General features: G+C 41.4%; 1 protein-coding gene and 1 long non-coding RNA gene across 6 annotated transcripts in view; one reads left to right on the forward strand and one right to left on the reverse strand.

Annotated features, from left to right (window-relative positions):
- The window catches only part of METAP1D (methionyl aminopeptidase type 1D, mitochondrial), a 64025-nt gene extending 50336 nt beyond the window's left edge, over positions 1-13689 (reverse strand). Inside the window, exons 1-2 of one of the 5 annotated variants that reach the window (XM_067549242.1) lie at positions 13363-13689; positions 5535-5743 (exon numbers count right to left, since the gene is read on the reverse strand). In XM_067549242.1, the coding sequence (XP_067405343.1) occupies positions 5535-5643 (109 nt within the window). In that variant the 5' untranslated portion in view covers positions 5644-5743; positions 13363-13689. Of the gene's footprint in view, positions 1-5492; positions 5744-13362 lie in introns of those variants that run through there. The other 4 variants (XM_067549244.1, XM_067549246.1, XM_067549245.1 and 1 more) reach the window with 4 other exon arrangements.
- LOC137153650 (uncharacterized) lies at positions 11714-16070 on the forward strand. The gene is made up of 2 exons (XR_010919864.1): positions 11714-11789; positions 15917-16070. It is a non-coding gene; the product is annotated as an uncharacterized lncRNA (long non-coding RNA).
- Positions 16071-16958: the final 888 nt, after the last annotated feature.

Raw genomic sequence — 16958 nt, forward strand, 5'->3', positions numbered from 1 at the left:
CTTTTCGGGCATATAGGAATCTGATCTATGCATACTACCACTGCAAGATAATTTAGATGAAGAAAATGTTAAGGTTAAGACAAGTATGTGATGAACATACTAGAGTTCATAGGAATATTCTGTTACAGTGTCATTAGAGGCAAGCCTTGAAGTCAAACCATTAACTCTCAGCTGGAGGAGGAGGAACATTGTAAAGGAAAAAAAAGCATAGGGGCTAGTGTCATTTTTTCCCTTCTTTATAGGGTATACAGAAGGCCTGGTTTTTATTATTTTAATTACATTAACTCTGCCCCTCTCCCACTTTTTTTTTTCCATTAGGAATTCTAACCTCCTCCATCTTGGAAGTCTCTACAGTGACTGGAGAACTAGAGAAATGACACGAATCAAGAAAGTGACAGTTCAGTAACTGAGAGTGGCAGACATTTTTAATCAGGCTGTTTAAGAACTCTTTTTTTTTGTTTATTCAGGAGTTTTCACCATCTATTTAACATCAATGACTAATTTAAGGGAAGAGTAGTTTTGTGGTTAAGACATTGGTGTAGGACTCTGGAGACTGACTGTGCCACAGACTTCTTGTATGACCAACAAGAAGTTATGTTAGACCCTTTATGCCTCAATTCCTTGTCAGAAAAATGGGGATAATTCCTTTTTCCTCACTCTGTCTTGTTTATTTTAGCCTATGAGTAAGGCTATGATTTAGTCACAGGTATTCTTTAGTAACAGTCATGGATAGGTCACAGGCAATAAACAAAAATTCATGCCCATGACCTGTCCATGACTTAACCGCTATCCAACGGCTTCAGGAGCCACTCAAGGGCTGCTACTCCAGCCACTGTTCAGGCCACTCCCAGGACCACTACTACTCCAGCACTCCCTGGGGCCATCCCCAGAACCACTTCTCAGGTAGTCCCCAAGGCCAGCTATGTCAGCCACCACTGGAGCAGCCACACTGGATGCTGAGGTTAGCCGCACTGGCTGCTGCAGCTGTGGAAGTCACGGAGCTCACAGAAAGTCATGGAATTTGTGATTTCCACACCCTCCATGAAAGACTCGCAGCCTTATCTATGAACTCTTTGGGGCAGGTGGGCACTGTACTGTATATATGTTGTCTGCAGTGTTGTTGTAGCCATACTGGTCCCAGGATGAGGACAAAGAGGTCAATGTGGAGTGACTGTTTTGTGAAAAGTGTTCACCCATGGGTGAGATGGCGTTTTTGTCTTTTATCAGTTTTCTGTGAGTTCATTCGAGAACATAGTGATTGTCTTGTTTCACCCACATAGTTGTTATTGGGGCATTTAGTGCACTGGATGAGATAAACCACGTTGGGACAGGTATGGGTAACCCATGGATCTTGAAAGGTGTGTTATGGGGGGTATTGATCATTGCAGCGGTGTAGAAGGTCCCTGTGGTGGGTTCATGGGGAATGAGTTTGTAGAGTTTCTCTTGGAGTTGTTTGGGGAAAGATCTGATGATATCCTTAAATTCTTGGTAACCCCTGCTTGTTCAGAGTGGCACTTTGTCCCCCTCTAGTGGTGGCTAGACCAGCTTTGATGAACCTGCTACAGCCTTGGCTAAGACAGACGTGTCTTCTAGTGCATACAGTAGAGGCTCATGCATTTCGCTCCAGAGGTCCCAGGTTTGATTATTGCTGCCAACACCCATGTGGGGTCAGGGTAACAAGTGGTGGGTCCATACAGGGATCAAACCTGGGACCTCTGAAGCTAAATGCATGAGCTTCTACTGCCTGTTAGCCAGGGCTGAAGCAGGTTCATCAATCTATAACTGGCCTAGCCACCACTCCAGGGAGACTAAAGTGCCATTCCAAGCAAGCAGGGTTTACATGTCCCCTCCTGGGCAGGAAAGAGCATCCCTGAGCTTCAGAGACTAACCAGTTTATTTGCCTGAAATTCCCGTACAGGCCACCACTTGTAATGCTGACCCACACAGTGGCGTCAACAGTGGAGATCTAACCTGGGACCTCTGGAGCTAAATGTATGAGCCCCTACTGCAGGACTAGTCAGTTATTTTTTGTCAAGGTCCAAATTTCTTGGTCAAGGGAAGTCAAGAGCCAGACCCCAGAGGAAATAATTAAAAAAACACCCCATCAATAATAAGTAAATACAAAGATTTGGGGTCTGTCCTAAACTGTCTGGTGGTCCAAATTTGGCCCACAGTCCACCTATTTACTACCCTGCTCTACTGCCTGAGCTAAAAGACATCTCTCTTAGCCAAGGCCATAGCAGACTAATCAATCTCTAGTTGGCCTACCCACCACTAGAGGGGGACAAAGTGCCACTCAGAGTAAGCAGGGGTTACACATGGGTGAATCGTTGTATGGGATCTTCGAGTTCTTTATAGTAAGTGGTGTAAGAGAGTTGTCAGTGGGCCTTGTTGACAGTCATCCCAGTTGTCATTGTGGATGTTACCTCCCTACACACCAACCTCCCTCACCAGGACGGTGTTTGTTGCTGCCTGCCTCAAATATCTATAAGACAATGGATAATATTCAGATATCCACCCCCCAAATACATCGCTAACCTCATCCATTTCATCCTCACTGATAAAAATTTTACATTCAGCAACAAACACTTTGTCCAAACCATGAGAACAGCCATGGGTACTAGGATGGGTCCTCAGTATGCCAACCTCTTCTTTGGCCACCTTAAAGAAGAATTTCTTGACAAATGCACCATGAACCAATGATATACCTTAGGAACATCAATGATATTTTCATCCTCTGGAAGAGACAACCTATACCTCAACACAGATTTCCACCACAACTTCCAATCACCACCTCTCCATTATACTCTCTCCAGAACACTCCCACACCATCATCAACTTCCTGGACACCATGATCAGCTTCAACAATGGAACCCTACAGACAACTATATAAAAAAAACATGCATCACCATACTTACGTTCACAAATCCAGTAACCACTCCAAACGCACTATGAAATCTAATCTACAGTCAGGTTCTCAGATGCCACAGAATATGTTCCAAGGAAAAAGAACATGATACATGCCTTAATACTCTTAAAACCACGTTCATCAAACAAGGACACTCAAATACCCCAAAAGAACCGGTTTCAATACAGGAAAAAAAAAACCGACAGCACATCCCCAGGCAGTAACCTTCCACCTCACACTGGAATCCACATGGGGGTATTATTAAACAACTATAACTGATGCTCAATGGGAATCACATCCTTAAATCTTTCTTGAACCCTCTCTTCTGGCCTTCAAACAAACCCCCCAGCCTTGCCATGCTCCCCACTGACCAGGACACATCCTTGTCCTCCAAGGAAACCTACACAAAACACCTTCAAAAGATGAGCCTGGGAACTTACATTCATAACTTTGTTAGACACTAAAAACCATGGACTCAATAAAGACACTGGATTTATGGCTCATTACAACAACAGCTGTAACCCACTAACTCTCCTTGTCCTAGGACTGCAGAGGTGTTAACTTCCCACTTCACCTTGAATGGTCTCTTGCAACATGTGTTAACTCCTTGTGTTTAACAATCTGTTCCACCTTTATTTAACTGTGACAGTCTGGAGTACCAGTACATTTCCCAGACCTGAAGAAGAGCTCTGTGCAAGCCATAGTTTCTCAACCTGTTGAACCTCTGGGGGTACGCAAGACACAGGCAGGGGGTACACAGTGAAAAACCCAGTGAAGGGAGACAAATGGCAGCTGCCAACTTCTGGGGAAGCCAGGTGGCAGCTGCCTGCTTCCCGCTCGGTCCCAGCTGGGAGGCAGGCAGCCCAGTGTGATCTGCCCCAAGCCCGCAGCCCCCCATAGATGGCCCTGGGGAACACTGCTATCATCTCTGGTGGGCCGCTTGTGCCTGCTCATACCTCACAAGTTCCCACCTGTGTGAGGAGAACACCACGTGATCCCGCCATCAGGCCATAGTGATTGGCTGGTGTTGACCTTTGCTCCTATATGGAGGAAGGGGAGGAAGGAGGGGAGAAACATCAGGGGGTTTTGTGATCTGCCACAGACACACAGCACTGCAGAACTCAGAACTCTCCTGCTTTACGAGAAATACAGTTGTCCAGTGGTAAAGGGGAAAAGGTTGCATTTCTCAGAGTGGAAAATTGAGTGTTGGGGTACTTCTTAAAATTTTCAGAAATTAGGGAGTACTTGCTACCTAAAAGGTTGAGAAACACTGGTGTAAGCTTGAAAACATGTATCTTTCCCCAACAGAAGCTGGTCCAATAAAAGATATTACTACCACCACCACCCCCGCTCCCCCCACACACACAGCATCTAGCACCATGATTTTGGTAAGAGTATCTAGGTGCTACTATAAACACAAAATAAAAAATTTGGGATCCAGGATGTCTTTGTTAAAGATACAGCACTCTCACCCTTCCTATTAAATTGTTAAATCTCACAACTGATATGCTCTAAGTCCTCTGGTTACTTCCAGGAAATGCAGGGAAGACCAAGCTCGCACTCCTGGTATTTTAAGATAAAGAACAAGTAGAAAAAAAGGAGTACGAGACTTCATTTGCAGTTGGAGGTGGATCTCGTGAACAGGTTTGCTTATGCCAGAGATGAGAGTATAATATTTTAATGGAAGCTGGAGAGTGGAAGAGGGAGGAGAAACAGAGAGCCACTTTGCAGGTAGATCAAACCCCTGAAAACAATACAGTAATGGATATAATTTTTTTCCTATTCGGAAGAAATAAAAAAGTAAAATCACACAATGATCAATAAAATGAGAGATGAAGGGAAGAGGTATTTAGTGAAATGAGGCATAAAGTCAAGAGTGAAGAAAGCACTGGGGAATCCAATCAAACACAATGAAGGTACAAATCTTTCAGTGTAGTTGTAATGTTAATTCCCTAATTAGTCAGAATGAATTTTAGGTTCTGTACAGTGTTATACCTGAGAAGGCACTCAAGCATGTCAGAGATTAGTGGGGTCCTGTTTATCACATGGCTGCTCTGGAGTTAAAAGAGAAAATGAGACGATGCAGTGGGGTTGTAGAAAAAAAAGGAATGGTTAAAGTAGCTTAAACTCCATATTCCCAAAATAAGAAGTGGGTAAATGTAATTTATCTGCATTTATCCTCAACTACGCTACTGCAAAACTGATTCTGATAGGGGACCTCTCCCCTGCCAGTTGGATGATTCTGAAAAGGCCTTGGGTGGATATTACACGGTGCGGTAAGTTGATCTTGTCTGGTTTTGAGTGTGTTTTTGGAAAAAAGGAAAGCCTTGAAGAAAGGGATGTGAAGAGACTTGTAACTGGGACTTTATTTTTTTGTCCCCAGCTGGTGAGCCTGCACAATGCCTTCAAAAGAAAGTGCTACAGTCAGGGTAGATAGAAAAATCAGATTTTTTAAATTTAAATTGAATACATTTTTCTTTTAAAAGTAAATCTAGTTTCAAATGTAATTGGAAACTATGACAATATATATTAAGGCATAAACACAGTATGACCTATTAAAATAAAAAAAATATTCAAGCAGTACATGTATGCTTCTGAAGTTTTAAAGAAAATCAAACCACTGAACTGTTGGAAGTTACTGGCGAAGCACCTGAAACCAGTGTTGGTTGAAGTGCTAAGTAAGCTTTTGACAGCAGTAGCCTCTTCTGCAGGTTGAGAGAGAGTATTTTCTTCATTTCAATTATTCAGCTAGTTCAGTTCAATGACTAGATCATTCAGTGTTGAGAAACCAATTGGGAGATGATAAAGTAGAAAAGCTTGTTTTCCTCTCCGAATCTATGAATAAAAACAAGGTGTGAAAGGGTGAGATCTGCTAGATCTAAAATCTTGAAGAACACGGTGACTAAGAACAATCAGTTCCATTCACTAACTACAGAAAACATAAGAATGGCCAAACTGGTCAGACCAATGGTCCATCTAGCCCAGTATCCTGTCTTCTAACAGTGGCCATGTCAGGTGCTTCAGAGGGAATTAATAGAACAGGTAATCATTAAGTGATCCATCCCATCGCCCATTCCCAGCCTCTAGCAAACAGCAATCCCTGCCTATCCTGGCTAACAGCCATTGATGGACCTATCCTCCATGAACTTATCTAGTTCTTTTTTGAACCCCATTATAGTCTTGGCCTTCACAACATCCTCTGGCAAGGAGTTCCACAGGTTGACCACGTGTTATGTGAAGAAATACTCCCTTTTGTTGTTTTAAACCTGCTACCTATTAATTTCATTTGGTGACCCCTACTTTTTATGTTATGAAAAGGAATAAATAACACTTCCTTATTTACTTTCTTCACACCAGTCATGATTTTATAAGCCTCTATCATATCCCCCATTAGTCATCTCTTTTCCAATCTGAAAAGTCCCAAAAGCTTTTCCATATCCCTACTCATTTTAGTTGCCCTTTTATGTACCTTTTTCAATTCCAATATATCTTTTTTGAGATGGGGAGATGCCAGAACTGCACATGGTATTCAAGATGTGGGCATACCATGGAGGCAATATGATATTTTCTGTCTTATTATCTATCCCTTTCCTAATGATTCCCAACATTCTGTTAGCTTTTTTGACTGCTGCTGCACATTGAATGGATGTTTTCAGAGAACTATCCACGACTCCAATATCTCTTTCGTGAGTGGTAACAACTAACTTAGACCCTATTACTATATATGTATAGTTAGGATTGTTTTCCAATGTGCATTACTGTGCATTTATCTACACTGAATTTCATCTGCCATTTTGTTGCCCACTCATCCAGCTCAATAAATCAGCTAATTTTAAATTCCAAATGTGTTTTGACAAACTTATTTTTTTCCTTATGTAACCAGCACCAATTTGAATTCTTGGTTTTATGCATTTTTAATTTAATTTGAATTTCCATCCAAATGTAGCTTGACACAAAATCAAAAGTGAAAATTTAATCATCTTGAAAATAAGAAATGTGTTATTCACCATTTTCTAACATCATAAAACGTAAAAATTGAGTATTTGACTAAATGTATATTAAGTTATATAATTGCTTAAATAAATCTGTATTGATATATCGTATCATCCCAGTTAGCAAAATAAGCACCAAATTCAGTGTAAAGGCTATGTTTAGTTGCAAATTCACATGTTTTAATGGTTACCAACCAATGAGAATCAACCTTTCTTTCTGAAAATAAATAAAAAGTAAAAATGCAACACAAGATTAGAATTGATTATTTAAATCAAGGTTTCCTGCTTGCTGATTTAAATTATAATTGATGATTTAAGTTACTTTGATTGAAATCAATTGACTCTGGCTAGAGTTCAACACCAGATACTAGAAATATTTTCAAATGCTGGCCATCAGGTTTATGACATTTTAAGTGGCAAACCATGTTTTGGCTCAAGGAAAAGTGCTATATAAAACTTTATATATACCGCCTCTGAAGGCTCTGTCATAAATGGCATCACCATGCATTTCAGACAACTTCATTTGCACCCTTGTCCACTAGCCAACCAGAGATGACCCGTACCTGCTGATGGGGGGGAGGGTGGGAGAGGGGAGCGGCACAATTTAAAGATTCAGCCACCCCCAGAACAGCTTGAGTCACACCACACCGCAAGCAGGTTCCCCCCTTACCCTCAGTCTCCCTTCCTGGAAAGCAGCAGCCCTTCTCTGCAGTTCTGAGCTGTTGCTCCTGCCTTTCCCCATGGGACACAGCTCGCAGGCTCCAGCAGCTGCTGTGCAGTGAGGGGGTCCAGCTGTACCATGTGACCAAGCGGGGGCAGCAATCTCTGACAGAAATATGGGGAGCACATGACCCTGTATGCCCCGCCCTACCTCTCTCCCCCCCCCCCACACACATCACCTCTCAGTCCATCCTCCATGGGATTTAATTTCTGAGCAGCTTCAAACAGTTGGCATTTTATTTAAGATCAGTCTGCCAGAAAGATTCCTTCTCCTCAGAAGTGTGTAATTTCTTCTTAAAATTACTATAGGCTTGCGCACAGGACAGGCAATATTCAGTCCAGGGCCAGTCAGGATTATTAACCCCCCTGATTCAAACTTGGGCCAAACACAAGAGCTATGAGGGCCAAACATAAGAGTTTCATGCCCCTAGAAAGAGGAGATTTTGACAGACTGACAATATTCTGTAATGTCCTGAATAAACTGTGGAATTAAGATAAAGTTTACTGAATTAAGTTAAACCTTAATGAATTACGGCTGATGCCTTTGGGGTACACTGTATTAAAAATGCAATTGTATGTGTGTTATTGTGGAATTATATGTATTTCCATAGGAAGGATAATAGAACAGCAGGGGTGATTAGACAAATTAACTCAGATTGTAACATCTCCAGAGAAACTACCTCCCTGGAAAGACGTGCATATATTAGATCAAACTAGATTTTTCCAGGGACCAATGGACAAAGAAAAGAGTTTTTGGACAAATAGCCTGGTTTTAAACTGGTTCAGGATGTTCCTCTTGATCTGGCAAACAGCCGGGATCTCTGATCCACAGAAGGCCCCAATCCTTTGGAAAGGGTTGGAAGAACTGGGCCTAATGAGACCTCAGAAAACTGGGTGATTGTCATGAGCTGAAGCTGTAATGAACTTGTAACCACAAGGAATCCCCTTGGGTGGAAAGTTGAAGGACTGCTCCTGTCAGCATCAATGTTATAGTGATGTTTGTTAGCATGCATGAAGGTTTTTTGTTTGTTCTCAATATGTTTATTTTTAAGGTAAAAAGCATTACAGAGAAAAGTACACTTGCATTGGAAGTGCTGTGTGGCAACTTATAACTGTAGCAATTACACCTGTTAACTATCTCTGAAGAGAAAGCAAGCAGGTGTCCTCTCAGGCAACCAGTCTGACAGAGATTACCAGCTGTGACAGATTACCAGCTTTCCACTGCTTCTAGTCAATTCCTGGGCTATAGGACTTTAAAGTCATGACATTTTTAGGTATAAAAAATATTTTAGGATTTTTTAACAGCAGTTATCAACATGTATTAATTATTTTTTTTCTCTCCAGAAGAGATTTATATCATTTGACTCATGGTATTAAGAGCCTTATTTTCCAAAATAGTAGAATTCCAATAAATATCTGAAAAACTCTCCAACATTTGTACAATATTTTTTATTTCATAGATATTCAATAAGCACTTAGATACTATGGTGATGGGTGCTACAAACAATACATTTTGTCACATAAAGAGTTATTGCTGTACTTATTTGGGATGATTGCATAATAATCCTAAACTCATGCAGGCACTTAACTAGCTAAGTGCACAAGCAAATATAAGTCTGTGCATGCACACTGGGTGACTGCATACATATTTTAGGGGCATATAAATGCATGTATGTAGCTGTATGTACCTAACTTTGAAAGCCTGGCTCATAATTTGCAGCAACTGGATTATTGTAGAGCATTCATTCTTTGTTACAGAAAGAGAAACAACATATGACACCAGTATGAGCATTAATGGTAGTCCAAGATAAGGAGTCAGGGACCCATTTTATAAGCGGAATCTTATTATAAATGGTTATTTTCCTGCAAGTCAAGGTTCTGGTCCTTTGTATAGAATAAATCATGAGTAAGCAAGTAAAACATGATTATAGTTCTCATTTGTTTTTGGACTTATGCTTCATTTCTAACATTTCAAGAAGCAGAATTATTTTGAAGATTCAGATCCATTTACAACAGGATGGGGAATTTCTGCTTTATAATGATTTATATTCCTATCATAGTAAATGATTTTGCACATGACAACTGCTGTCTCTTAGAATTTTTAAGGTTGCATTTGCCATTTGGTAAACAGATAAGTGCATTTTCTTGATTTTTTTGTTAGCAATGGAATATCACTGATACAATTATTTGGAATACTTGAAAACAGTCAGTGTGTAAGTAGGTCATTCATAAGACAATGTATAAATACATAACTTTAATGCTCAGCATGCCATTTTATGTTTCAATATTTTAGCTATTACTTAATTTTCCTTTTCAAAATGGCAAATACAATTAGATTTCATCTTCATTGGCTGTAAAACTCTCATTAAATAGGATTCACACATAGCAAAAGTGAGATTAGCACAATTGTAAGGCTAGTCTCAAAGAGTTTTTTTAAGTGTACATCTAATGCAGTTTTGCCCCCACCTGCATTTGTGCAGGCCATTCATACTATTGTAAACTAGTTCTTACTTGCACAGAGGTTTGGATCATGTTTTAAAAGTTCTAAAATGTAATTCTGCAGCCAGTAAAGTAGGGGCTATTTGAATCAATTTCTTGTCACTTTTACTTTTAGAATATAAAAGAGCTTTTTATCTTTCCACAAGCACGTTTATCACAATAATTCAACTTTTTTAATGTTGAAAAAAATCCACAATTTTTTAAAGTTAAAAAAAAGTATGCTCCCCGATCAACTTCCTTTGATATCTGGTGGAAAGTATTTACTTAGCATTCAAATTCCCAATACCCAGAATTTTCCTATATGCTTATTTTCCCAGTTTCTAGAAACAGTTCCACCACAGTGAACACTCCTTTTTCGTAATTTATCAAAACATTTAAAAATCCATGAAAAGATATCAGTAAGGCACAGCTGACAAAAACAAGGTAATTTACATTCAATTTAGGTGGAATGGATTCCCTTGGTTCAACAGGGATCTTTTAATATATGCAAAGTAAATTAAACTGGGCTGTCCACTTTAAGGAAAATCAGCCCTAAATGAACTCTTTTGGTGGTTTTGCTTTATAACCTTCTGATAAAACAGAACTGAGAAGGAAACTGGATAAGGTAAGGTCCCAAGAGGAGTTCTGATATCTTAACAAAATAAAAATAAATAATCTGAGACAATAAAATGAACAACAAAGACAAGTTTGCACTCACAGGGAAAAAGAAAGTGCCAGAGCAAGATGGCTGCAGTGGTCCCAGCTGCAAAAGCAGAATTGGTGAAACAAGCACTCAAAGCAAGACACACTAGACTAGAAGCCCTGGAAAACCTTACCAAGTTTAGAAGTTTCTGAATTTTAGAGAAAGGTGATAGTGTGAAGCCCTCTAAGCTGTTAGACTAAAACCCAATTCATTTGAGACTCATGACAGAAAATTATTCTTTATACACAAAGTAAGCAATACTACTGCATATTTCAGAGAAAAGAATGGATGCACCTAACAGAGGGAGGATCCAACAGCTACCAGGAATAAAAAAATAACTAAAAGAGTTTGAACCTGAAAGACAAACTGTGGATTTTTGTGGACTTGTGTTCAGCAATACAAGCCAAGTAAAATTTCCTTACTGATACAAACCTTCATCACTGAAGAAACTGACAATTCTGCCCTTTGAAGTTCAGAATCATCTATAAAGACTTTTATATTTTCAAACTCCAAGCCTGCTTCAAAACTGTTAGATAGACTCAGTATGAAAAGTATGGCAGAAGATCAGGGCTCCTGATGCATGAGAAAAGAGAGATTGAACTTTTGCTATGTATTAACTTTAACCTTATGCTTTAGTCGGAAGCATACAAAGTTTGGCTTAATGTCACAATTAATGGTTTTAATATTTTCAGTTTATGTTCAGTTATTGTAGCAGATTATTTAACAGACATTTCAAGAACATGTAAGTACTTTTCCTTCAAGAAAGACCATTATTTCTCTCTCCTTCCAGATTTAGAGACCAATTATTACTCAAGCAAGTACTTCTGCTGATTTTGATGGGACTGTTATTTTACAAACCTCAAAAGCATGCTATGTGCAAGACAGCTTCCAGTCTTATTTCATGTGACAATAAAACAAAGCAGGGAGGGGTTGACAGAGAGAAACAACAGAAATCACAGCAATAAGATTATACAGTTACTCTGCAAAGGTGAGTGCATAGCATGGCTGTACAATTTTTTTAGAATAGTTTTAAATCAATATGCTACTTAAATAAAAATAAAATGTCTTGGCCAACTCACTTCTTGCAGGCTATATGGCAGAAGGAGTGCTTTTAGCAGGGATTTGAACAAGGGGAGAGTGTTGACCTGGCAAATAAGTTTGGGGAGCATATTCAATACATAGGTGGCAATGTGGAAAAAGGTATGATGCAGTGAAGACTAATCACATAACAGTTTGCAAGATTGGACCCTTATTAAAGAATTAACAGGTAGTTGGGAGGCATACACACACTTCTGTCAAAATATTGTATTTATTGTGATACAAACAACAGCTAAAATTATAACTGAATGGTTAGAGCAAAATAATTATCCTGTTTGTTTATATTATGAATTCAGTAGTACTTTGGGCCCGATATGATTTTAAGACTGTATCCTCTAATGCTGCTTAAATGTGGTTTAAAAAGCACAGACAGTACTTAATATGAAGGCTGCCATTTTACACTAGGGCTCTCAAAGTTGCTAATTCTGGCAGAACTGATACAGTGCTAGCAAAAAAGAACTTTTTAAAAGTTATCCTGGGTCCTTCTGTGGGAATGGGTTTGATTGTGTGACAGTGACTCATCTGTGGGCAGCTCTGTCAGGAATGGTGAGTTTGTCATGTCTGTGTAATACAGTTTCTCTCACAAGAAGGGGTTATTTTAGGTCACAGTCTCTCCCTGGAGGGAGGGACAAAAAGAGTAACTGTCCCTCCCCTTGAAAATGTTTTGGAAGAGGGATATCTTCCTGTGTGTTTTACACTTTATTTAGAATGTATAGTTGGGATTTTACTCTGTGCATGTGTGCATCTATAAAAAGCCTTGTCTAGTGTGGAAATTCAGAAATAAAATTTCTATCTGTCAGCTAACAGTGTTAGCATAACAGTGGAAAGTGTACACAAGTTTCCGATGGCTAGACCAATTGTTACCATTTTCAGTTAGACTTGTTTTTGGCATTTTTAATTACAATGGCGGTAAAAAACAGATCCAGCCACTGAAGCCTTGTCTACACTAGATCTCTCAATGATGTTAAACTTAGTAAGAATGGTTTCCCTACATTTCTACAGCACAGACAGTCTCTCCATCTAAGGAAAGGGGATAGGGAAGAAGTTGTGAGTTACACTACATGTTCTTGGGAAAGAAAAATGACAGTATTTGTTACTGTCTGACTGCCAAGGATCAGTGATTTTGGTGTGTGTGTGTGACGCCTTCTTCCCATAGTGCAAACCGAAACTAGCAGTAGTGGGTATTAACATCCCTCGAGCAAAGGAGCGGGGAAAGAAGCGCATTTTGCTGTACAGGTTTGTGACAGGGTCTCTCGGGGAGGGGTGGGGGCTGCCGTGTGTGTTTCGCGGGGCGGGGGGAGAAGGGAAGAGAAGAATTTTGCTGAGTGGTTCTTATAGTGAGGCTGCCGCCTGCGGGGGAAGACAGTTTGTTTTACAGTGAAACATTCACCCCCCACACACCCATTCACGAGCCGCCCTCAGGCAGGCCGGGCACAGAGCGAGAAGCTCGCTCACTCACTCACCTCCGCACACCAGCTTGTAGACCACTCTGGTCGCCGCCATCTTGAACAGATGGGCTGAGGGGGTCACGTGGGCGCGGGCCGCCGCGGCTCTAGGTCCGGGCTGACGGGAGCCTCCCTTTAGCCCGGCGGGAGGGGCGAGCAGCGCAGCGCGCTCCCGCCACCCTCTGGCCAGGCGGGCCGCGGGTACATCGGCTCCTGCCGCCGGCGCTGGGTTCTGCCGCCTCAGCCCGGCCCCGCCGGTCTCGCGCCGAGCCGCTGCGGCTTTGCCTCGCTCTCAGCCGGCCCCGCGGCAACGGGAGCGCGGGCGGGGTGCCTGGACGAGGTTCTTTTTAGACGGGAAAGTTGCGGGGAGGAGAGCGAAGGTCCAGGGGGACCCAGCCAGCCTGGGGCTCCCCGTCCTGCCGAGGGCCGCCGTCAGGTGTCATCCAGCGCTGGCCTCGCCCCGTTTTCGGCCGCTCCTAGTGGCATCCCAGCGCCTCTCGCTCCTGGAGAGGTGGGGCAGCTCTCACCGCGCGGAGGTGGAACGAGCAGCCGTGGCACCTGCCCGACCTTCTCAGCGCTCCAGAAAGTGCTTTGCAGACCCTGCTTTGCGAACTTCTCCTCTCATCTGAATTGCCAGTCCTCGGTTGCCTGCAGAGTAGCTAGCTTGGCCTGTTGGGAGCATTGGTGGTAGCCTCGTCTCAAACGGATATTGATTGAAAAGGACTGCTGCGTTTCTCTTCTGTGCTGTAATGTAAATCCTATTCAGGTTTTGCTTCTAACAAAGTTAGCTTGATTAGGGACTCTGCTCTAAAATGTATGAAGTAGTCCCACTTACTTGAGTATTTACCACCACCCTCCCCCTCCCCCCATTGCTTTGAATAGTTGTGATGGGAAGTAAAAATACCAAAACTAAAACCAGGTTCTCGTTATTATCAGTAAAAGGCAATGTGGCAGAGTGATTCCTAAAATGAAATTACAATCCACAGGAGAGTTGTGGCCATACCACACTCTGTAGTACTAGAAATGATGATGCCCTTTCAGAATTTTCTGTTTCTCAGTTGATTGGATCAAGTAAAAATGCTATGGAACAAACCCTGGCTATGAAGCAGTCACGAGGGGGGAAGTCTTCACTGGAGCCACAGTTGTATTTACTGCATAAAATTTGCTTAATCCATGCAGAATCATGAAGGAGATGCCAAAAAATAAAATAAGTTAGTTGTATTCTAGTGCAGCTCCTTACTTCATCTATAGGCATTTACTGCAACATAGCCAAACACCAGGCAATACAAATTAAACACCTAGAAGAACAAACAAGATACTTACTACAGAGGATGAACCCAATAGCTGTCAGGCAAACATATCAAGCACAAAGGGATCAAATACCTAACTAATAAGAGGAACAGGAAGCAATAGGGTAGCAGCTACAAAAGTAAAGGGAGGGAACCCACAATTCTGAAGTGAATTTTGCCAAGAGGGGAAAAAATCCAAAACCTTGCAGTATGTCTTGAAGTCAACAAGTGCATATACAGATTTTTAAAAAGTAGTTAACTAGAAATGAGTGCCAAGTCAGAGAAACACCATCAATGCTATCAACCTCCTACCCACTGATGGAAAAAACATATGAACTTTACATTGCACTCTGAAGGATTGACTACCTACTGAACTAGCAAGGGGGCAACTTCAAAAGTTGAGGGCCTTCCATTTGAAACACTGTGAAACCCATCCCCTAGATGGTCCTGATAGGGACTGTTAGCTAAAGTATATCAGTTGATCATATGCCTCATATGCAAACCCTGTAGTACTTTAAAGATCAGTAGTATACCTTGTTTTGCCTCTAGATATGGACAAGTAAGCCGATCCAATCCTTGCAGCAAGACCCACTAAGCAGATGAGCTGCTACATTCTTTATCAGTTATAGTCTGACTTGTCTTCAAGGGCAGCACTATATAATAATCCAATATGGAGGTGAAAGTGGCAGGATCTAAATCAAACAAATTCAGCTAAAAATAGATGAAAAATGGCACTTCTATCCATTGCTGCCTAGCGGGACTCAGTGAATTCCTTACTCATAGGGGCAGAATCCAACACTTCCATATGGCTACTCCTTCAGGCTTCAGCCAAACAGCATGATCTCTCTTTCACTGGATTGAGCCTCAGCCTGCTTGCTTTCACATGCTTCCTTCATCTTGGCAAGGCACTGGAAAACCAGACATCTCACCTTTGGTTCAATTAAAGAAATTTAGAGCTTCATGCAATCTGCACAATGGCCATCCAGCTCAAAGTATTTTACAGACATGTTGAAATGGGGTGTGGGGGAGTGCATGCCAGAACAACTACAGAACCTCACAATAAAGTCTATGAACAGGATTATATGGTGGGGTTGTCTGCAATAGCAGAGGACTGGACTCCATGACTCAGGTGGTCTCTTCCAGTCCTATGTCCTTATGCTCCTGTGTAATCCCTTGGAGGGGGGGGGAGGGCTGATGGGTAATTAGCTATCACTGTTCTCTGGACTTTCTCTAAAGGGTAGAAACAAACCAATTTCAAATGCAATTCTTTGCTTTCCTGCCAGGGGCCATAGATGACAACAAAATTTCATAGTGTTGTCAAGGGCTGCTGAATCAACTTGAACATCTGACTGTTGTCATTGCTAGCTGACCAATGACAGAGGTTAGTTTGATCTCCATGAGCCTGAAACCCAACTGACAGGGACCAAGGAAATCAAAGGATTCCAGATGTGCCAGAAATGTTGTGCCACCACCTTTGCAATTACCTTGCCAATAAAGGGTAAATTATAGAACTAAATACATCCAGTTATATACTAGTGCTGAGACTGAATTGTTTTGTTTTGTGTATGAGAAGCCAAGTGTGGATCAGAAGACTGGCATGGCCAGCTTCTTTTCTACTATCCTAAGGAACAAGTGAGCAACTGTTGCAATCTCTGGATCAGTTTCAAAGGAAGCCCAGTTAGGAGCTCATTATAGTAGTCTTAAGTTTGTGCTTAGATAAGGATTTGTGCTACACAGTAAGAAAGCATCTGTAACCTGCCAGATTTAAGTATAGTCAAAACTTTCATACTGATTCAGTGTACAGATAGAGTGGAAATCAGTGAGGACAGATCTAGTTGTAATCAGAAAGGAAGTACCCACTAAATCGAAGCACAGTAAACATAAGAATTTGCATCCTGCTGTGTCCAGATACTACTAGTAAACCCCACCCCCGCAAAACCTTGATTTTGCTACTCTGTTCTTAGATATGCCTTTATTCACAGCTCACTCAAAATCTTCCAAAACCTTTGAGATGATTAGGGTATCTGCTGTGGGAGGAGTATTTTCCCCAGGAATTGAAATTAGAGGGGGTGTTTGAATTTAAGGGGGAAAGAGTTGGAAAATGACTAAATTGGCAAAGTGGGTGGGGAATGGGGAAATTCAGGGGGGCGTAGGAAAGCATTTCATCTTGGTGCACATGTACGTTACCTACATTAACATCAAATGAAAGTCACATGCATGTGGCAAGGAGAGAATATACTTATGTGGGGACAAGTTTGGGTATCAGTATATAAAATGATTTTTCTCCTTCCTAATGGGCACTCGAAGTACTGATATCATTTTAAA

The sequence above is a fragment of the Emydura macquarii genome, unplaced genomic scaffold (assembly GCF_026122565.2).
Source record: "Emydura macquarii macquarii isolate MOO-44397 ecotype Brisbane River unplaced genomic scaffold, CSIRO-AGI_Emac_v2 contig_1253, whole genome shotgun sequence".
Taxonomy (NCBI): domain Eukaryota; kingdom Metazoa; phylum Chordata; order Testudines; family Chelidae; genus Emydura; species Emydura macquarii.